The 23213-nt window shown below is 42.9% G+C and overlaps 1 protein-coding gene across 2 annotated transcripts in view; it reads left to right on the plus strand.

The window, feature by feature from the left end:
* tnrc18 (trinucleotide repeat containing 18) overlaps window positions 1-23213 on the plus strand; it is a 45518-nt gene that overhangs the window by 1381 nt on the left and 20924 nt on the right. For both annotated transcript variants that reach the window (XM_085270686.1, XM_085270687.1), the window contains exons 2-7: window positions 497-846; window positions 14395-14535; window positions 17446-17553; window positions 17985-19760; window positions 21918-22005; window positions 22772-23001. In XM_085270686.1, coding sequence (XP_085126812.1) covers window positions 633-846; window positions 14395-14535; window positions 17446-17553; window positions 17985-19760; window positions 21918-22005; window positions 22772-23001 — 2557 coding nt within the window. In that variant the 5' untranslated portion in view covers window positions 497-632. The remainder of the gene's footprint in view (window positions 1-496; window positions 847-14394; window positions 14536-17445; window positions 17554-17984; window positions 19761-21917; window positions 22006-22771; window positions 23002-23213) is intronic.

Here is a 23213-nt window from a genome sequence, read left to right on the forward strand (position 1 = left end):
GTTAATCAAGTGAAGGAAAAAGGTGGGATAGTTTTCTAAAATCCGACGGGTTCTTGGTTTCCAGATCGGGATCGCGAGATGCTTTCACAGTCGGGGGAAGAGCAGCAGCCGCTGGCCGCTCCTCCTGCTCGTTTCCCTGGGAAGCGGAGCGGCTGCCTGCTCGCTGTGCAGCGTGGGTGTAGTATCGCTCAGATGTCACATCATAATATTGTAGATAAGTTAAAATCGTATTAAAATCTTCATTTAGAGTACGACGGCAGTGCCTCACACGGTCTCATCGGCGATTAGCTGCTATTCGAGGTTTAGTTTTTGAAGTGCTTTTCCAAACTGCGTCATTGCACATATGGGCCGCCTGTTCGCTGGAAAGAAGAGAAATCCTAAAACTACCAGTTCCCAACAGTTTGCTCCGACATCGCAGTCTGTTGTAGATTATATGCCAAGCTCTTATTTTATTGTTTTTGTTTTCATTTATTTTAATTTTTCATGTATTTTATAGGTCAGAAGGATGGCTGAAAAGGAGCCCGAATCGCCTGGAAAATTAAAGACATTATTATAGCCAGAACTGGCTTTTTCGGAATAGAGGGCCTATTCGAACGGACTATTTCCTTTCACAACTTTCCCCGCTGTGGATAATGGATGGCAGAGATTTTGGTCCTCCCCGATCCGTCCACGTACCACCTTCGTTGTTGGCGGGGCTCGCGATGGACTCTCACTCCATCCGGCTCGGAGCAGCTGCTGCAGCCGGGAGGATCCCTCCCTCCTCCGGTCACTTGCTGGGGAGTCAGCCGCAGCCTCTCCACTCCGGAAAATTCTTGCCATCGGCCATTAACCTACATCCACACCACAGTAAGTGAGCCACGCTTCATTGCTCAGCTTGATTCTGTAATATGAGTGTCCCCCCACCCAAAAACAACAAGAAGATTAAATATTAACTTGAAATAAAAACTGCGCACGGTTTGTGGCTATCCGTGGCAGCCCGCGCGGTCACCGCCTGGATGTGCGGTGTGATGTGGGCAAAGACAGGCGGCTGTTATAAGGCTGTGACAAGTTTCAGATGTAACAGATCGTGTTCAGGATCCTCGGCCCCTGTAATGTGCAGCGCATTAGCGGAAAATTACTTGGCAGTTTCCGATACACATTTCTTCGGATTGAAAGGACAAACAGGGCTGCGGTGTAGATGTTCATGCAGCAGCTTGCAGGTCAGGGTGCAGCGGTCTAGGATTGCATGCGGACCATTACACTGTCATTGCTGCTCCAGGGCCGATGCAGTGTGTTTATCTGTGTTTGACACGGCGGGGTAGTAAAGTTTTCACCTTAAAGGTATCACAGACCCGTGCTCGACCCGTTTCTGAGCAATAGCTGGAGTGGTTGTGTATTTGGAGTAAAAGTCACTCAGCTGGAGCATTTGGCAAATGGCTGATGTTTTTTTTCTTTCTTTTTTTCATGAATTTGTAGCAGTTCTGTTAAACAGCCCTTGTTCTGCTGCAAGTACACTGGAGAATCTGTGTAATGGAGAGAAACTGTGTGTACTGGAAGCAAACTGCTGGGGTATTACACAACCATTCTCCTACAAGTGAACGCCCATGTGTTTGTTTACATCACATCGTGTGTGTCTGTGCATTATAAGCAGAATCATATATGCAGTATATGTCATTCCCTGTTGAGCTGATGATTTTTTTCCATTTACATTCAGTGCCTGCACAGTAATGTCTTGCGTTTTTTATTGGCATAGAGAGCCTTGAAATAACAAGAAAAGGAGATAACATTGCATGTTTGCATATGGTTTTGTGGTCGGTCACAGAGGAAGTTGGAGTCATCTATGTTCAAACCATATGTTCTGTGTGTGTGTGTGTGTGTGTGTGGAAAGGGATGTCTGCTGTTTCTTTCGGGAAAATGGAAAGTCTGACAAATGCTCTCACTGAGTTACTCTGAAGTCATGTAGCTGCAGACAGAGATACAATTACAGGTTTTCTGGTTTCTTTTAACCCCAAAGGTGATAATATTCCCTTTTAGATGTGTTCCCTTGTCCTTATCTGTGAGCGTGAGTTCATTGCAGTACTTAGGGTTCCAGTAAAGTGAGGGCAGGGGCTCCGATGAAGCGTTAATTTGACACCGTGGCAGAACCCACACATTCAACTCTCACACACAAACATGAAAAGGTGTCAGAGATGAAATCAGTGCACAGCAGGGAGTGTTGGCTTGATTGATGGGTGCATTGTGGCAAAGAAATGTACCAGGGCACAGTTTATTGAACCAATTTTGCGACTCCTGACAGTTGTGGGTATTACGACCTTAAATTTCTATCAGCATTATATATATATATATATATATATATATATATATATATATATATATGAGGACAATATTTTTATTACCAGCTTACAAAACTAAAGGCATAACCCACTCACAACCCCACCTCTCTTCACACTACTGGAGATGTCAATTAATATATCTTGCAGATTAATAGTAATTAAAAGGATGCGTTCCATGTGTGTTTTGGGAAAGAGTTGTATGTGCGTAGGCTGTGATGGGATTCATGTAAACTCTGTTAGTAAACTGCATTGCTTAAAGAAATAAAGACTATACGAGGATTTGGAGGAAAGTGCTGTTTTTTCATATGTTTTGAAACAAAGTCGCCACACTAATTAAGATCGGCCACATCACAAATCTACCAGCCAGCCTGGGAAATTCCCAACACATCTAAGAGTATTTCTAAATCATGTTTCTTTTAGTTCACTGAAAGTAGCCTGTAGTTAGCCCGTGGGAATGAGGTGGGTTATCGTGTGTTGTTAAATTCTCTGGAGGTGGAGCGGTTTGTCCGCTGCTTGGTAGACTGGTGGTTTGATTCCTGACTGTAAAGGCCACGTATCAAAGTGCCCTTGAGCTGAACTTTACATACCTCGTGTATATGCTAAAGCCACACATTTTTCACTGTCATGGTGGTATTGCAAAAATATATGCTTGTTGACAAAAACAGTGTCCCCCCCACCCCTATGTCCTAAATACCATGGAATATTTTCCCTTTGGAGTTAATCGACGTGTGGTTTTTACTAGTTTTTACTCTTCCCAAATACCATTCTGGCTCATTCTTTCCCGGTTATGACGGTTAACTAAAACTAAGTTTGAAAAAACATTAAAGTTAAGTGAAATAAAAGCGGGAAGTAGACAAATTAAAGCAATTTTCTTTGGTTTTGGTTTTAGTTTGGTCAGATTTGTCAACACAAGGAGCCTGTGTTTGTGTCAGGCGACTGTGTGTGAAGTTTTTGCTGTGTGTTGTTTTTCTTTGAGCTTCTTAAAGAATGCCACTCATATCGTAACAGAAACTAATAATAGCTAAACTAAAACAAGACATTTCTGCTCTATAGAAACTGAAGTGAAATGAGCAAACTTTCCCAGGAAACTAAGTGAAACGCAGCTCAACTGAGAGGAAAATTGTTTAACAGTAATAACTTTAGTTAGGATGACGTGACGCCCCTGCATCTCCCCTCCCGTGGCTCAGAAACGAGCCGAAAACTGCTTGTGTGCAGACGGGTTTGTAAACTTGACGTTTAGCCAGAGGGGTTGTGGGACGGGGTGTGGTTGTGTTGTTGTGAAGCAGAATTGACCCAGCTGCTGTCCCAGCCCAGATTGGCAGTTGAAAGGCTCCTTTTAAAACAGGATACATTTTACCCCGACCTTCCAAAACTGTGTGACTCATCTCCCCTGTTGCACACTCTCACAGCCTCTGCCCACCACAGTGCGATACAGGTCATTTAGCTTTATGGCACTCCTCCATATCAAATCCCCACACATTACATTTAACCAACCCCGAATGAGATTGCAGTCCTGTGCTTGTAATAACACTATACAACCCTATTACATAATAATTACCCAGTAATTGTGAATGTTCATAATGTTCCTCTTTAATTGCAATAAACCACATGAATCCAGTTCTCAAGGACCCGCTGTGCAGTCAGAGGAGCCAGGGTCGCCCTGCTACTGTTTCTGTTTACACATGTTTCAAGGAATTCAAAGCTTTTTTTTGCACAGTTGTTTCTGGCTGAGCTCTTGATAGCAGGGTTGACTGTTTATAGCTGCCAGTGCAGCCGTATTTCCCAGGAGTCTGCCTTATTAGTTTTTGTTTAGTTCAGTTTTAATAGGGTTTCCACCTGACTTAATAGAGTAGAGTGTCCTCCCTTATTTTAAGCTGCCAAATGTGGAAGGCAGCTTAACACTTAGTTTGCAATGCATTGTGAAACTGCAAATAGTTTGACATTTGTGCTGCTGGTGCAGCAAAAAGGGCATCTGTAAAGACATAATTTTCCATCAGCCAATCCTTTCTATGCAGCAGCTCCTCTATCAGCCCGCTATTCACCCAGGTTGTATCTAAACAAGATCAGCTTCAGTCACTGTTTATAGATGTAAAATGGCTGTAAAAGGTCCGCAGTCTGCTGGAGGTCTGCCGGTGCCTCCATCACATGATTGAAGCCATCTGTCCTCTCCTTCTACGTCCCTCACTTTTGTGCCTGAGTGCTGCAGAGGCAGGACCTGCTGAAATGTAACTGCACTGAGGAGACAAGCACACCCATACCTTTTATTTCTGCAAACTGTAAAAAGGTTCTAGTGGATGTCATAGGAGAGGTTTAAAGGTAATTTCACTTTGCTTTTAACTAATTACCATCTTACACGTTTGAGATATATTTAGCACACTTGAAAGAATGAACTTGTATCACCAGTAAAACTAAAACTTCCTTTATCTGCTGTAGTTTTGTCGTTATTTCACTAGACGGCAAATCCAGCTTGTTACCTAAGTTATGTGCCCAAGCCTTCCACTTTTGGCCTTGTGGGTAACCTGTGTGTTAGATGGGGCCAACGGGCTTTTGTTGTGGGCACTCTCAGGTGTGTGAGAGAGAAAGAAGTAACGTTGCTGACACGTAGCCACAGCTCATGTTAAGTATGTGCCAAGAAATGGTAGAATACGGCATACTGTATCACTTGATCTTTATTGTTGTTGTTCAGTGTTGTTTTTATTGCAACTTTGTATGCACTCTACATGGAGCTCGGCGCTAGTTTTACTTGCCAGAGTCACTTCTTCATGACTTTTGTGCTGTTGCTTATGAAATCATCAAGGCTAAACAGAAGTTCACTCATTTGCAGAAGTAGAACTTGCAGAACTTGTAGAAGAAGAAACTGCAAGGGGAAATGACATACAGGGAAGAAAAAGCAAATGAGACAGTTAATGATTACACGGACACATTATTAAGATTAAAGGGGGATAATGCACAGAGACAGACTATTATGCAATGAATAAAAATGTAATTAGTGGTTTTTGCCTTATTTGGTGTACTCATGCCTGCTGTGTTGTGCTTATTTATTTCTGGGACTGATCGGGTTAATATAATGCAACGCAATGTGTCCAGAAAGACCAAACCTTGAGTTTAACAGTTCGTACAGTCTCTCCTCTTTACTCTTCACTCTGCACAGCAAAGGTTAATTACCAGCTACCGGTAAAGACACTGTGCTTAGCAGCAGAGGTTTCCGTCCACTGCAGGGCTGCAGAGGTAGACTCAGAAATCTATTGCCCTGCAGAATTTGAAGCTGCTGTCACACCTCAAACACAAACACTGTTTACAAGATTGGCAGCTCGTTCCTGCTGCTGGCTGTGATCAACCAGCTCTCCTTTTTTTTTTTCTTGTCATTGTTCATATTCTTTCTATTGTATCACCTGTCATGCCTTTTTTGCATTCATTAAGCTTAAGGTGGATCACCTCTGCACGTGAGCAAAAACCCAGGCTGCACATTCAGTGGTGTGTATCAGGAACTCAGTTATGCAGTTAGTGGTTGAAGTGAAATGTAAACTATTTTTTCTTTCTTTCTTCCTTTTTTAGTGTCACTTTTGGTCCCAAGTTCTTATGTTCCCACAGTAGTACTCAGAGATCACTTGGTGGTCTAACACACTGTGGCATCAGACTTTTTCACTGGATTTTGAGCATTTAACTTCTGTTTTCCTCCTAACAAATAGAACAAAAGTCACAGCAGCTCGTCCCCCATCCTTTCCCACATTTTTAACAAAACCAGATGTAGGTTAATATGCTGTGTTGTGATATTTGCTAGCGAATGTCACAAATGCTTGTTTAATGAGATGAAACTGTATTGCTCATTTCGTGAGACTTGAGGTAAAACAGCATTACTTTTCACTTTTAACTGCCTTCGGTACACATATTTCAGCCTCCCCCATTCGGAGAAAGGCCAATAGCTGTTGACACAAACAGCCTGAGATGAATGGAAAAGGAGAACTAAATGAGTGGAAATCGGCATTTTATTTTCAGAGGATAAGAGCTGAGGTTTTGCTGGTTGTGTGTGTGTATTTGAGTGTCTGTGTAGATGAGAGGACTGAAGTCTGGTGTATAAGAATGGGAGCATGTGATTGTGCTTAGTACAGTTGGGGCTGGGGCTTCCCCCTGAGACTCTGCAGAGAGAAGAGATTTATACTGACCACAACACATTCATACACGGTTAGATAAATGTGCTCGCCCTTCAGTTGTTCTGTCTCTTTCAGTCTCGCACACACTCACAGGGCACACGAGTGGAAGGCTAATAATTCATGCGGCTTGCAGGGGCAGGCCAGGGATGTCTTGGCTGATACCAATTTGTCTTCCGCGCCGCTTGGCTAGTGTGTCTGTTTGCACTTAAATTAATGTGGTGTGTGTGTGTGTGTGTGTGTGTGTGTGTATAAATATATATTCAAGACACACACACCTAAGTATGTGTGAGAAGATGTGGTTCAGACACATCCCCCTCTCAGATTAATTGAATCCTTCAGGAGAGAAAACGGGCTCCTTAAGAGAAAGCACAAGGCTCTGCTGCCCTGCTACAATAAACCTGTCAGTGGCAGAAAAAACGACACACATATACAGCACTCACACACAGCTGTCAAACATGAGAGTGATAGGTGTGTGTGTGTGTGTGTGTGTGTGTGTGTGTGTGTGTGTGTGTGTGTGTGTGTGTGTGCGCGCGTACAAGCGTGCTGTGGCATGTTGAAATACCTAAAACATTAGCTAAGTCGTTCTCTGTGCCAGATCCCTCCCTTTAACACAAACAACAGCCTCCAGCACACAAAGGTCACACACTGTGCTGTGTCTGTCTGTTTGGCTGCGTGTTGAGTCTCTACGTGTCCCATTACATAAGCCTGATAATATTCTTCCCAAGGCACTTAGGTAAAAGCTCAAAATGTGTAACAACACGAAGGAGATGCACACAGCAATTTTGACACGTGAATAGTCAGTTCTAGCTGATTGTTAGTTATGTGGAATATGTTTTAACCAGTGGAGACGCCCATACCTGCAGCATGTTTCATGGTTTGGCTTACATATGCTATTAAAGCTGAGCTAAACCTTTTTATTATTGTATTATTTAGTGTTACTAGTGGTTGTTCCTATTAAACAATCAGTATATGTACTTTTCTGTGATGTCAGTGAGAGATGTTTATGCTCATCTCAAGCACCTGCCTACCGTTTGAATCCTCTGTAAAGGGCAGCCAGTCATACACACAACTATCTTAATATGAAAGGGGCTAAACTGGCTTAATCTATAGAGGAGTTCTTAATTTAGGGGCTCAGTGTAACATAAATAAGGATCATTTTTGAAATGTGACTCATGCCAAGCCACTCTAGTAGAGTGCAAAGATAAAAATATGGAGCTGGAAATCAGCCCTTGAGTTTGCAGTCATCCTTAGATTGACTTAAAGGTACTTGACTGTGCATTAAATGAGAGAGTGTTTCTAAAAATCGGGTTGTTTCCTGTCACTACATATGTGGTTTTGTGATTACACCACTTTGTAGTTTCTGACTCTTTGGTCTGCAGCTGTGAATACAGCTTTGTGGTGTTTCTTTGCACACACTACCATCCTTGCCATTTCGTCTGCCTGTCTGTGACACATGTTGGACTCACGTTTGCCGATTTTCGAGGTGTGCGTCAAAGTAACACCTGCCATCGTCACAGGAGATTTGAGTGCAACTGCGTGGGACGGTGTGGATGTTGGTGTACTCGATTAATGTTTGCTCAAAGTTTGGTTTTGGTTTTGTTTTTTGTAAATTTGAGCAACATGGATTAAAACATCAACTTTTTTTTAAAAGAAATTGTTTAATCTGGGAGAGTTAATCATCCTGTGTGTGGTTTCAATTGAGATGGCTCAGTCCCACTGGTCTCCCTCTGGTGTTGTGCATACTGGTGACCTTTCACAACTTTGTAATGTCCTTTAACTACTTCCTACTACTGCTATATATATATACACTATGTACAACTATATATCCCAAATCGTCATTTTATTCAGCAGGTTTCTGCTTGTTTTAATAGCTTCATATTGTTCCCAACCTTTTCTTAACCCATGAGTGCTAAAATCTAAATTCTTATTATTCATACTGTATTGAATGTACTTTTTAGTGCTAGATAATGCAAAAGTAATCTGCCTTTAATGTCTGATTAAAAGCCATAAACTGGGGTTAAAACCTCAGTAAATAAAGAAAATGTGAACTACAATTTACAATTCACCAAATACAACTGTGCCTTTTTTTTTTTTTTTTTGGCATAATGTGGTTTTAAAGTCATTATAAACTAAAATTTAATTCCAACCTATTAAATAAATAATGGAAGTGGAATTGGTCAGTGAATGATGTGTTTTACAACCAAGAACTGCAACAAATCCATTTAATCTATTATCTATTGTTCACAGAGTCCAGATGGCAGCTCAGTTTGGGTCTCCATCTGATTTGACATTTCAGAGCTCATGTAATGTAATTTTCCCTTCATTTTTCTTCCGCTTAGAGATTTTCCTTTAAAAAGAAAAAAAATTACGAGTCTCCATTCTTTTGTTGTGCGTACCACCTCCCACCATTTCCTCCCACTTACTTTTTAAGTTGCCATTAATAATATTTTTTTAATCAAATGTCTGTCTCTTTGGGGTTGCTCATCTGGTACTCACATCCAGTACACCAGAGACACATTAGCCCTCACTGCACACTGCCTGTTTCTTTAACGTTTCATAAAGACAAAAGGCCCCCAAAATAAAACATAGTGAGATTACGGGTGTTTATCACTATAACACTTTAGAGAAATCACGACAGTACTGTGCAGCTCATCTTGTTTCCTAAAATTTGTTGTAGCACAGGAGTTATTTTCAGATGTGAAATTTTAGCCCAGAATAAATGCATGATCTAAGATAAATAATTAACATTCTGTCTTTCTTTTTCTTCTTCTTCTGCTGTGTGGTAAACAAACTACTCCAACCCTTCCCTGCATGTGTATTCAGAGTATCATCAGATGGAAGGAGAGCTTGAGCAGAGGAAGCAGCTGTGCAAGTGATTCTGTTTGTTTAAAAATGAATTTCTTTTTGCAAACTTATTTGATTTTTCTTTATTCAATCAAACGACAAAGAGAGAAACCAGTCAGATGCCACCTTGTTGCAGTTCGGTTTGCCAAACCGAGAGCTGACGTGTCAGAACTCGAACTTGACATTTTTAATTAAAGTTGAGAAACGGTTTGTATTCAGCTCAGCTGCGCAAACAACACAAACAAAACCTGTTTCCTGTAAACGGCTCCCAGCAGAGGAGAACCAGACATCTCCATTTTGAAATAATTAACACACTTTAAACCGCATGGCTGAATGAATTCAGGGACGCACATGCAAATTCCCGCACATCCCTTGCCTGTGTGTGAGTGTGAATGAGGGTTTCTTACAGTTGGGTTTAATGGTTACCAGTGTGTCAGTTAACTTTGGGATGTATAGCACTGCAGAGTTTTACTGTTTCAGTGTTTTTCTTGCAGGGAATAAAAACCAGAGATCAATAGAGATCTCCCCCAGCTAACCCTGCTCTGAGTGCCACTGATGGATAACAGATAGTGTGTGTGTGTGTGTCTCAGGCTTTTATACCAGAGATTTTCTTTCATTTCGTCTTTTTTCCTTTTGCACATTTTCCAGTATTGTTAAATTTTGTGTGTGTGTTTCAGAGAATTTGGATCAATTTGTGATCAACACTGACTTGTTAGTTTCTCTGATTTTTATTTTATATTTTTTCTTTGGATGTGTGCGCCTTTGTGCCAGATTTGCAGTGAGTCTGACAGAATTGATCTCCTTCCTATCTCTGATATAAAGATATATTTCTTATACTGATCTGAAAATGGAGGCTCAGAAACGCGTTGGGAGTCAGAGAGCGTGTTTCTTGGCAACTCGTTTCTCCCAATATGGCAAACTAACTGTCTTGTGAACTGAGAGCCAAATGCTGTGTGTGGTGTGTGGTGGGGGGGGTGGAGTTGTGAAGGGAGAAAGGAAGGAAAAGGTTAAAAGAGGGAGAGGGTGAGAGAGAGACGAAGCTAATGAAAGAGTAATTCCAAAACATTTAAGGAAACATTTCCCTCTCAGCTACCATTTGGATGTTGTTTCTGGAACAAGGACTGCAAATGTTTTTCCTCTTTCGACCCCTCCCACTTTTTCCTGCTTTTGACTGTTCAGGAGGGGCAAAGGGACTTTGGGATTGTATTTTTTTTTCCCTGCTCACTGGCACAAAGCAAAACTGTAGACTGTGTGTACATGTGTGCGTGTGTACTCAGACACATGGAATAAATGGCCTGTAGGCGGCTACAATGCCGAGATTGATCCATACTCCAGTGAGGCATCTGTGCCTCTTGACGTGTCTGTGTATGTGTATTAGAGAGACCCTGGTGTTTGGCCTGAAGAAATGGAAACTGCTGACATCCTACCAGGACTTCAACAACCTTGACAGGTGGTGGTGGTGGTTGGAAATGTAGTGTGTGTGTGTGTGTGTGTGTGTGTGTGTGTGTGTGTGTGTGTGTGTGTTCATCGAGGGTGCATCTATGTTTTGCACGTCTTACACATGAGGTAATGATTAAAAAGTGGCTTAAAGGTGAGGATAATTTGTTAAAACAACATGGCTGCCACCTAGTGCGACACACATGGACACTCGCCGATGTGTTTAAAAGTGGCAGTAATTTAAAAAAAAAAAAAAAAATAGTGAAAGTGCTAGAAACAATTCGGGCTTTGTGTCAAGAGTTGAACTATTGCCAAATAATTTCATCGAAACAGTGCGGTTATTCCTAAAAAGTAGGAACTGTAAAATGTCCAAGTCAGGAAATGTTGCAAAATATGCTTCATGTTCGTAGATGAGCAACTTTGCCTTTTTTTTGATTTACAGTGGTGAATTTAGCAACAGCATTTCAGCTCACCTTTTATGTAAAGTGATTGCAGGAAACATTGCAGCTAACAGTTGTTGTTGTTGTTGTTTGTTTGTTTTTAAATACTGTATCAAACCTTCATTGTGTTACTGCTGATGTAGACCGAGCTTCCTCTTTATATATAAACCGGTCGCAGAGCACTGACTGTGACAATTCATCCAATTTGAGTTTACAAAACAAGACGTGGTCCTTTTTTTATTTTTGTTGTTTTTGTTTTGTTTTATTCTAGCAGATCAGTTTTGAAGTTTGTAGAGGATGAATGGAAGCACCACTGTTTTAGTCAGCTGAAGGACAAAATCGCACTACTATCTTTGAAAACAACATGATCAAGATAAAATGACGCCGCTGGTTTCCATTCCAGGGATTCTCTTTTTTGTCATAAATCAAGGACACACCTTTCCAAGAAAGCAGTGACTTCCCCTCCTTAAAAGCCAAACTCATCCCTTTCTTAAACCGCGGTTTATGATTATTAAGACCTATTTTAAATTGTAAATTATGTTTGATTACATAATTTGTGCTGTTTCCAAAGTCGATGAATAATCATGTTTTAATAATGTTAGTGTTGACCCCAAAATTGGATTTATGCATTTGGTCATAATTGAGTAAACCCAAATCAAATCAATGTCTTGGGTAAAGAGTTTAAAAGTACTCAGCATTATTTACAGCATTTCAGGCCCCTTCTGTTCATGACTTGCTGAATAAAGGCTGTGTTGTTTGAGGGCTTGGCTCCACTTTACACACATGCAGCAGTTGCTCCTCTATTAGTATTTCATAAAAAAGTTGGTGGCATGTTTGCTGTAGTGTTAAACTGCAGTTGCCTTTACCATCAGTTACCATGGGGAGAGCAGGGCTTTAATCGTGAACATCACAACTTCAAGGAAAGAAAGCGCACACCTAAAATATTGTGAATTATAAACACAGTTGAAAGCAGAAGGAAAGTGAGGTTTGTGTTGTTGTTTAATATTGACATCAGTGCATAGATGATACTGCAAAACTGCACAGATGGAAAATTGTGCCATTTTCTGGGTAAAACCTCATTGCTGCTTTTCAGAGTTAACGTGTGTGTATGTGTGGGTGGGTTTGGTGTGCATGTGTGAATTTGTAAATGCAGGTCTACGGCAGTCTTTGTGTGTGTGTGTGTGTGTGTGTGTGTGTGTGTGTGTGTGTGTACAGCTTGTGCAGTGTTTTTGAATCAAAAGCGCATTCACTGCAAACCCACACATAACTGTTTGCACATGTTGGTGATCATACGGCAAAGAGGTGCAGGGACTCTAAGCACACGTGCACACACACGTTTAAATGCGAGCGTTAATAAAAACTGTGTCTAATAAGGCAGAGTGTGGAAGAATCCACCTACACAGTGTTATCACAGTGAGAGAATAAAGGCACAGTGCATTACTTCTGTATGTATTGTGTTTGCATGCACGCCTTTGCGATAGATTGGAAAGCTGCATTTGGTATTGATTTAAAATGGTGTGTGTGTGTGTGGCTGCTGACGGACTGCAGTTTTAATGTACTGATTTAGATGCAGGGGAAACTCGGCAAGCACAGCATGTCTCTTGGATTCCCACAGGACTAATACAGAAACACACACGTTCATTCCCTCCCCCCTCCTGCCCGTATACAGGCAGCACCCTTTCCCCTACACACATGGTTAGTTTTATCAGGGTAATGGCCGTGGAGTGTGTTCAGTAATGGTTCAGGAGGGGGGGGATCTGGGGGTCCTCGGCTAAACATGAAACCTTTTCCAGCTCTTCAGAAGGTTGCGCTTGGAAGAAGCTGTAATGGTTCAAAGTTTGCCGGTGGACAGATTGCACATGTGATGAGGGTGGAGTCTAATAAAAACGATCGATAACCGTATCGTGTTAAGATATGAAGTGATTTACGGGGATTCGCGCTCTCCATGGAACTGGATGCAGTGGTGTGTAGTGGTTGAATATTACTTATATTGAGGTTTTATTAATAACACCTTTATAAATGTATGGGGAAAACTCTAAACATAAACTGTTATATATTATATTATGCAGCAGGCATTTTTCTGATAAACGCTCCTGTGACCTCTTGATTTATGTCAGAGTCTAATGCACAGTGGCCAGTGCAGGAATAATCTGGTCAGCTAAAAAGTCATCTTCAGCTATTTTTATTATGTTATGTCTCATAGTGAAGCGAAGATTTAAAAAAACAAAAAAGGTACACATTATCAGTTTGATTCTTTCCAACATTAGATTTTGCTGCCTTATCTTTGTAAAGTGAAGCGCTTTCAGTTTTGTGATGACACAAAATGTGACTTGTTACCAGGAACGGTACATCGGGTGCAAAGCTACAGCAAATTTAAAAGAAAATACGTCAAGAAAAACTGAATATGTGCGCTTTTTTTTCTTCTTCTATATTTGTGTTTCTGAAAACACATTTCAGGTTTCAGTAATCGTCAGCATATTTCAAAAAAAAATTTCACTGTTGTTATGTGTTACTACCCTTTTTTTTTTTTAATATTTATAGCATTGTGTAATCAAGCTAACTGTTCATTTCCATGAATCGTTGTTGTGATTAACAGGTTGAGCTCAAGCTGTAACAAACATTTAATGTGTTGGGTATTTTTGCAGTGTGTGTGTGTAATTTATATTACATATACATCTTTGGCCTAATGCTGAAATACATTTGCTTTTAATTATATTTTTTAAATAATGGAAAACATTTTGTCTGTGAGTTGTTTATAAGGTTGAGTACATTTTTACTTGGTCAGATTTGTCTCATAAAAGCTGTCAGCATGTAATCCAGAGCTCTATCTGACAGACAGTTGAGTTTGAGGTAAATCCCTGTCCCACCCTGAACAGAGACGCACTCCTCCTCGTGCCCCACATGGCTGCATTCCTCTTGTGACGATTGTGGCTTTCGGTTGGTGGTTACATTAACTTCCCTCCTTTCTGAGTGAAGTCTGTCTGTGGTCTGTCTTGTTGAAATGGAGTGCATGGCTGCTCAGTAATAATGTGATTACAGCAGACTGCTCGGGCACAGTAGCATCAGCACATATTGATTTAGCTCCCCTCGCCCAAAAACACACACAGGAAGGAATGACATCACGTACAGAATAAAAAAACATTGACTGTTTGTGTTGTTTGGCCTCGCGGTTACAAGGGTGACTGACAGTCTTCGTTCTTTTTCCTATAGGCGATGCCTTCCCGGCAGGCTCCAGCCCCTTCCTGTCAGGCTATCCAGGCCCCTCCTCTCTGACCTCTGACCCTGCATACAGATCCGCAAATCCCAGCAGTCTGCAGATGGCTCAGCTGTGGGCATCGCATGCTCATGATGGTAAATCACCTACATTTGCATTTCTGTTTCTATCCTCCTTTTCTGTCCCAGTACATAATTCAAAGGCAGAGTGGCATCATATTTTCATGGCATTTTTCACAATCCTGTCCTGACCAATGCCCAGGAGGCCTGTTCCTCATTGCTTACTCCGCTGGGATCCTGTTCCATTTCTGTCTCACGGCTGGTAGCTCTGCTGCTGGCTCTGTCCTGAATGTGCCTTGGTTCCTCTGTCCTCGACCAGTCCTTTACTTTCGCCTGTCATCTGTTTCTGTAATCGGTCTTCCTCTCTCTTGTTCTTTTTTGAGCCTTCTGTCCAGTACGCACTTTGTCTCTGTCGGCGTCTCTCTAGTTCTCCTGCCCTACTTTTCATACACCATCCTGCCCGAACACACTTTTAGACACACAGAGGATTGTCTCCTTGGACTCCTCGTTTCCTTAACTTGCCTGTGACGTTCCTCAAGGCTTGTTCATTAAGTGATTGAATCTCGGTCCCCTCCTCATTCCCTTGTGTCCTTTTGCAACTCCTTATCAAATCTCACTGGAGTAGGTCAGATAGGGTAGAAAACAAACCCCACAGTGCATTTCAGCAAGGTAAGAGAAGGACAAATGGATTTCATTTAAGATGCCTTTTAAAAGTGATTGCGTTGCCTTGTGTGACACACGGCTTGCTCAGTGCTTTTCAAACATTGTAAATCAAATTATGTGGTTAGTTTATTTATTTTAAGACTTTAAGACTCTGCTTGTTTCCTTCTAATGGTCAAGTGTCATTTCCTATCAAAAACAAATGGGGAAAAAAAGCTGTTTTTACAGTAGACCTCTTGTGCTTTTCCTTTTTCCATATGCTATTACAGTAGTGGATGCTCACATTAAACATGGCCACAGTTTAAAATAATGAGGTTGGTGTATGTGCAAGTAATCCTTGTGGGTCAAAAGCTCAGGCTTTAGACTAAACACTGTATGATGTCAGTGAGAGTGGATATGAGAGCACTAATATGGGTAGTCTTAGAGGTGCCCAGTGTGCAAATGTGAGGTAAAATGGAGCTTGCTGGCTGTATGTGAAACTCTTCCTTCAGGGTTGTGATTAGATCTCCTGTGTGGGAATAGTGCCACTAATTGCTCATTGTAAATGTCTAATTATAAATCTAAATTTAAAAGATGTAACCTGTTTCACTTTATATTCAGCCAGAGAAGGAAATATAAAGGGTGGATAAACTTTGACATTTGACTTAGGTTTGACTGGATTTAAGGTTGAAGTCTCTAAAGCTAAAAAAGCTAAACCCCCTGCTTGGTGAAGAAGACTCCTGAACAGAATCCTTCACGGGCTAAGAGAGATTCCTAATACCTGGTGGCTGGCTTTGATAGCAGCTAAAGTTACTCTAAGCTGGAGACAATTCTGGGCAGCAGCTAAGAGGCAGACTTTGGATATGCCTGGGATGCACCGTACTGCTACAGCTGAACCACAAATCAAAGCTGTTAAAGATCAAGGCTAGCTGTTAACTGTGGTTAAAGGGAGCTTTGCAAGAAACCCATCCTGCATGCTGTTACCCTCATTCCATCATGCCTCTTATATTTCTGTCTCCCAGTGCCTTCTTCTAATGCTGACACCCCTTAACACCCACCTCCTCGGCTTCTCCGTTTCTGCATCTCAGAACGAGGGGAGACCCATTTATACCTCTGCGCTGCCGCCGTTGCTTTTGGGCTGGAATGGCAACTGCGTCTTTAATACTTCTTGGAATGGCTGGAGTGTGAGAACAAGGAATGCCTCACCCTCCTTTTTTTCTTCTTCTTTCTCCTCTGCTTATGGCCTAACGTGGTGACACCAGCCAGCTCAGTCCTAACACAGAAATCCAAACACAAACCTTTGTCTATATTAAGATCTGGTCTCTGAGAGCAGCAGTTGGCTGTCGGGAGACTCTTGCCCAGCAACCCAGGCTGACCCACAAACAGTGATTTGTGACATGAGGTCAGCTGTAAATGTTTTATAAAGAAAAAAAAGAAACTGAGTCACAATTGATAGTGTGGTTAAATCTCTTGGAGCTGAAGTTGATTATTTAATTCAGTGGACAAAAAGAAAACTGATCAGCCACTTAACTGAGTGTCCAAATAAATACACGCACGTGTAGTTGAATTTCACCCTCTCATGTGTACGTTCTGATTTCATTTTCTCTAAAAGTCAGCAGATATTAAAGGAATCACTTTGAAAAGTTGGAGCATTAGAAAACGAAGGTATCTCCAGTCCTTATGTCAGCTGATTACTGATTATAAGTTAAGTGGAAAAATTGTAGAAACTGCTCTCATTACACAGTAACTCAATCATTACAAGTTAAACAAACACCAGTTTAAACAGTCTGAAATGTTTAAACATCAAAGCAAGAGTCATTGAATGCATGACTAAGAGGAAGAAAGAATGATGTAATGATCTGAAATGCCTCCTTGTGATTTCCTCATACATGGTATTGCTTCAGACCAGCTGACTGTAACGTCTCAGAGTCCAGGGCGACAGTCCAAAACCCAAAGGTCTCAGATTTTACAATAAAATGACTGTAACTGTTAACGAATTATCAAACAGTCAAAGACTGATTATCTCCAGGTCAACTAATAGATTCAAAGTTGACTAATCAGAGCAGTCAGCATGTAAGTGTTGAGAAATTTCTACCTGATGGGTTAGAATGAGAATTTGGCCAATCATTGACCCTAAAAATCTTCATTGTAAAGAAGATAAATGCCATTACTGAACATTTAGCCGGTGCAAAGTGGAAGTGACACAACAGATAAATATCAGCATGAGTCAACAGGACTGACGTTCAGAGGATAAGCTAACAAAATTACCTTTTATATTTATACACTAATTAACTGAACTTTTCTGGTGTTTTCAGTGTCATTTCTATAACCTGCATTCTGTGTCTTCAGGCTACCCCCCTCTTCCAAGCAGCCTGTACTCCAGCCCTTACCTGGGGCACCTGGGGCACCTTGAGCCTCCCTCGCTCTCCCAGCACCCTCTCTATGATTCTCATAAAGGTCAGTATCTGTCGCCGACAACATTCACAAAGACCAGTTGCCTGAATTTATTGTACATATTCTGCCTTATCCTGTGATACATCAGCAGCAGTAGGTTTTGTGCTAAACCTTTTTATTATAGTGTGAAAGCCTATTTAGTTGTGGGCCCTGGCCAGAAATACAACACCAGATTTAGCCCTGATTCCTTTGTCATTTTCACACTATAATGTATGTCTCTTCTGTCATTCGGCTGTTGCCGATCTACTATAAGCCTGTTGCATTGTTACGTTTTCTTGGCAAGTTGACACATAAATATTTATTATTATTTTTCACCTCTGCTTGAGTGCTGCAGGATGCTGCTGTACTCTGCCTTCATCATCTGTTTCATCATCTGTCAGCATGCTGTGTGGTTGTTTGTGTTGTCTGACTTGTGTGTTATGTTGTGTTTCTAGAGGGATATTACCTGCCATCCTCCCTGAGGCAGTCACCTCTCCACCCCCCGTCTGCTGCCTCCAATACCCCGTCCAGCTCCACACCCCCACAGAGGACATCCCGGGAAGGGGTGAGGGAAAGGTCTTATCGGGGAGAGAGGGATAGAGACAGGGAAAGGGAGCGGGAACGTTCAAGAGAGGAGCAGCGGCCGCAGAGCGTGGTGGACTTGACACAGGACGGGAGAGGTGAGGAGGACCGCAGGGTAGGCAGGGAACGGGAACGAGAGAAGGAAAAGGACCGGGACGCAGAAAGAGACAGAGATGGTTGGTCCTTCCATCTACACCAGCAAAAGTCACACTCCCAGCCTTCCACAGTGGAGCCCAGATCCAGGCTGTCATCTCCACAGACCTCCTTCCCTCCTGGTGGGGGTGGAGGAACAGGCAGGTTTCATGGACCAGAACCAGACAGAGGGAGTCGGGACGAGGATAGCGGCTCTCGACTCCACCATAACTCTAATGCGAATAACTCAAACCCTCATTCAGAGAGACATAGGAGGAATGACTCTGTAGCCACGTCAGCTGGAACCCTCCACATATCCTATGTCCTTCCTCCTGCTCTCCAGTCCTCAGCAGCTGGAGCACCCCACCTTTCCACAACCAGAGAGTCTGTCAGGGAGCAACGCATAAGCGCACCTACGTATGTGCCTTCTGTGGAGGTTTATGATGAGCAGGCGGGGCCGATCCAGATAGCATCACAAGCGCGCGACAACAAACACAGAGACAGAGAACGGGAGCGTGACAGAGACGTGGAGCATGAACGGGACAGAGAGAGGGAGAGCTACAGGTTTCATGAGAAGATCCTCATGGAGCATCCTCGGCTCTCCCACTCAGGCGATTTAAGCAATCAAAGAGAGGAAGGTTCTGTGATTTGTTCCAATGGTTCCGTTGGTAAACGAAGCCAGGACACATCCCTCTCCTCCATCCAATCAAGGTTCAGCCCAGAAACCAGGGACATCTCTAAACACTCAAACAGATTAGGCATAGAGCGATCTGCGGCAGAGCCCAAGTGGAATCCTATCAGTCCGGTGACCAAATACGCTACAAGTCACATGGCTGCTCTGGCAGCCCAACACACGCTTTCTTCTCCCCACAGCCAGCAGACACACACGCGAATGTCACAGTCCCCTCACACATCCCATCGACACAACAGCAACACACAATCGACCCACAGCCATTCCCCCCAAACACACTCCTCCCAGCACGGACACGGGCGTGCAAGCGAAGAGGGTAGTCAGAGACGCTACCTGGACCCATCGGCACTCTACCGACCAGGGGGTTCCAGCGGTGGAGAGCGTGGTGGGGGATTGGGTTCGGATTCTAAAGAGGTTTCGGCCATGCAGAGCCTGATCAAATACAGTGGAAACTTTGCTGCTGAAGGCCCTGGTTCCTCCAGGAACATCACGGACGGCAGAGGGCCCTTTGGTGGATTGGGGAACATTGGGATGGAAATCGAGAGGGAAAAGGAGAGGGAGAAAGAGAGAGAGCGAGAAAGGGAGAGGGATAGGATAGCAGTTGGCTCCGGTGGTTCAGGAGCATTAAGGATGCCTCAGCTGAAGAGAGAACAGGAGCGACCCGACAGTGCCCGCTCCTTTGGTCGGGAAGGTGAGGGCGAGGTGCGCCACCCTCCGGTTGGGATTGCTGTTGCTGTGGCTCGGCAGAGAGACAGCGGGGCCACCAGTAAACAGACGAGTGGGAGCTCAGACACACAGAGACCCCTGCTGCAAACCGCTATTAAAGGTCAGTACTTCTTTGGTCTTCTTCAGCTAAAAACTCCTTTTTTTTTTTTTTTTTTTTCTTTTCCTGGTGACTGATAGACGTACAAATCTGAGTGCAAATTGCACTCAGTGTGGGTTTTAAAATACTTCCAGGAGTCACATTCACTGAACTGATAACACAATATTTTAAAGTTACTGGCAAGTTAAATCAAGCGTACTTAGAACATTGTTCAAATGTATTTGCTTGTGCTTTCAACTCTCCACTGTGGCTTCTCTCTGAATTGTTCTGCAGGGAACACAGATCCCTTCAGTTAAATGAACCAAGAGCAAATGATTCCTCATTTTGGTTTCTATGAATAATAGACGATTCATTTTCTCCCGCCTCAAAGTCATATTTCCTCAGCCCCCTGTTTGACACTGAGGTGTTCATGCGTGCAACATGATTTGAATGGTTAAAAACAACTTCCCCCCCCCCCCCCCAATTTGACTAATTATGTCATAGGGTGTATTTTGTTGAATGGCTCTCTGCTGGCTGCATTGCAATTCCTGCCATATTACACTCCATTCTTGGACGTCAAGGTCATTCAGCTCCAGTGCTCCCGCTCCATCTCCTTGTTTCTGTTTCTTTCTCAGCACCGTGTGTCATTGAGCTCTTTCTATCTTCCCACAGCTCGGCCTCACTCTCTCTCTTGCTCTTTTCATTGAGTTGAATATCTCTCTGCCTCCCCACCCTTCTTTCCTTTCAGAAAAGGGTTTTGTAGAGGTACTCCCCCCTTGTCCCACCTCTGGGCCCTCTACTCTTTCTCCACTCGTTCCCCCCCTCTGCATTAAACATGTCATTACAGAGCGCAGCTAAAAGCTACAAACAAGCCTTGAATTACAATAAGACCATGGCTGCGTTGCTAAGCAATGGATCAGTCTTGAGTGACTGTGTGTATATTAGGAATTGTGTGTATTTATGAGCTACTGTAGATGCACATGCAGTGCATCCCTGTTTGCGATTGGAGGGGGGGGAGTTAGTCATTTCCTTCCTTGAGTAGATTGATTTGCTAATAGCCTCAGTCCCTCATGCTAGGAGGAGCTCTAAATAAACAGCAGAAGAATTACACTGGAAATAGATGGATGTGTAAATGGAAGGAAGCACGAAGTGGTCTAATGATAGGAGAGACCATCTATCAATAGGTTGATGGACCGGAGGAGAAAAGTGTGTCAGGAAAGTAAGAAGAGTATGAGACAGATGGAAGCACAGCAATGAGGAATGTGGGGGAAGAAGAGGGGGCACGCAGTGTTTATCCCTGATACAGAAAGGATAGCATGTGGGGCCGGCTCCTTGTAACCTTGGTAACAGTGTAGAACCCTTTCCTGTGGAGCATGTCAGGGATTGTTAAAGTCTCTTGTCCTTTTATAGGCTACACACACACACACACACACACACACACACACACACACACACACACACACACACACACACACACACACACACTCTCTCTCTCTCATGACTGAAAGGTTTGGCACACATGTATAAAACCTTCTGCTGCTTGGGGACCCTCAGTCAGCGTTGATGAGATGGAAAAGGGTTAATGGGAGAGAGGAGGAGACCCTCATGTTTATTCTGGGTTGCCCGCTTGAGTGCTGCTCCCCTTCCTCCTCTTTTCTTCCTCCTCGGTCTTTTGCCGTTGGCTCTCATAGTAAGCAGGATGGGTTTAAGGCCCTGTGTATGCAGTAGTAAGGCAGCGATGGCAGGTTCACGTGTCTCCTGCGGCACTAGACTAATAATTGATGCGAGCTGGCAGCTGGAGTGAGAGCCGTCGCTCCATTTCTGTGTGTGTTTGTACAGTTTGTGTGCACACACACTCTGTTTGGAGAATGAAGCTTAACATAATGATTTTTTTGTAGCCTCTCTGCTCATTATGACATGCTGTGCCACCTTTAGTCGCTGTCACCTTGTATTTTTCCCCTTCTGTTCTCTGTTGTCACCCATCGTGCTCAACTTTATAACCTGCCAGAGTTTCCTTTTTCATCCCTACTATAGACCAGAGAGATGTCCAATAGTAGAGTGCACTGTAGCAGGTAGCATAATATGGCTGTTATAGCCCATCATATTTTCTTCTATGGTGTAGTATCGAAGAAAATGTGATGATGAATCCTTTTCTCTCTTCCCGTCTTCCTGAATGTGTAGATGAAGAACGTGGAGAGGACCGTGCTCGCCACCACAATGACAGACTGCTGGCTGGCCGGCTCGAACGTGAGCAGGAGAAAGTGCTCAGGTGGGGAAGTAATTCAGCTATTGATTTTTTTTATTTTATTATTTTTTTTTATTGTTAGTAACCCAGTTACTCATTAGTCATGAATCATGTTTAAACAAGTCTATTGGGCCACCTGCAGGTCTCTTCTTTAAACAATATTAAATTAAAATCGTAGCCTGTATATAAAGGGTGGAAGAATCAACTGTGTCACCTGTTGCTTTGTGACTTAAACTCTGTGGTTTTCACCACTTTGTGAGTTTGGTGCTACATGTGACCATATTTGCAGTGCAGAGTTCAAACTTATGAGCAAGCTCAGCTAACGAGCTGTATCCCGAACAGTCGACACAGACTCCTGCTAATTCCTGTGAAGGAACAAATAAGGGACTAGAATTTTTACTCACCAAAACTGGAGCACAGATTTAATTCCAGTAAAAATGCTAGTGAAGAGGTCCAGTTCAGCCACTCAGATTCGCTGATACAGCACAGAGCAGGTAGCCAGTTTGCATCCACCTGTCTGTCAAAGAAGTCATGTTCCTGTTAATGCAAAATTTTAAGCCTGAACAAAATCAAAATCTTACTGTGTACCGTTGTTATGAACGTGGTTAAAAATGTTTATGTAGCACACTGTAAACTGGTTTCTTTCTGCTGTAAAGTCGAATGCATTATGGGAGTCCACTGGGATTGACTCTTTTGGAGCTGTCCTTGAAACTGAAGTTTTTGGCATTTCCACTCTGCCTTCATTTCTCAGGGGTTGTCCCTTTATTAAACGGATTTTGTTTCCTTTTAGAGAGTCCAAGGAACTTGCAGAGTTTACTCAGATGCACCCTGCCCCACTATCTAGCGGCTTGACACCCAGTATGATGACATCCAGCCTCATGACCCCAAACCTTGTGGTCACTGGAGGGGCCGCTCTGGCAGGGGCAGGACGATGGCCTCCTGACCCCTCAACTTTGACCTCTCACTCGTGGATACCCCGGTCTGGAGCTCCCCCAGTCTGGCTCTCTGGCTCTCCATACAGTATGTAGATGTGCTTTTGTCTCACACTTTAGATTTTTCCTCAAACCCCTCGTAACATCGTTGAGGAACTCAGTTGTGTAACTGCCGATTTTAATAATTTTGTGCTTTATGTCAAGAGAAAAGTCAACAAAAGCTGAAATAATGAATCTTTTATTCAAGCTGCAGAAAATTAATAAAGACACATTGTTGATTGTGCTGCTTTTATTTTGACT

This window comes from Mchenga conophoros, linkage group LG4, assembly GCF_057382185.1.
Source record: "Mchenga conophoros isolate Kocher_MC1m ecotype Shallow Benthic linkage group LG4, M_conophoros_male_GT1.1, whole genome shotgun sequence".
Lineage (NCBI taxonomy): Eukaryota > Metazoa > Chordata > Actinopteri > Cichliformes > Cichlidae > Mchenga > Mchenga conophoros.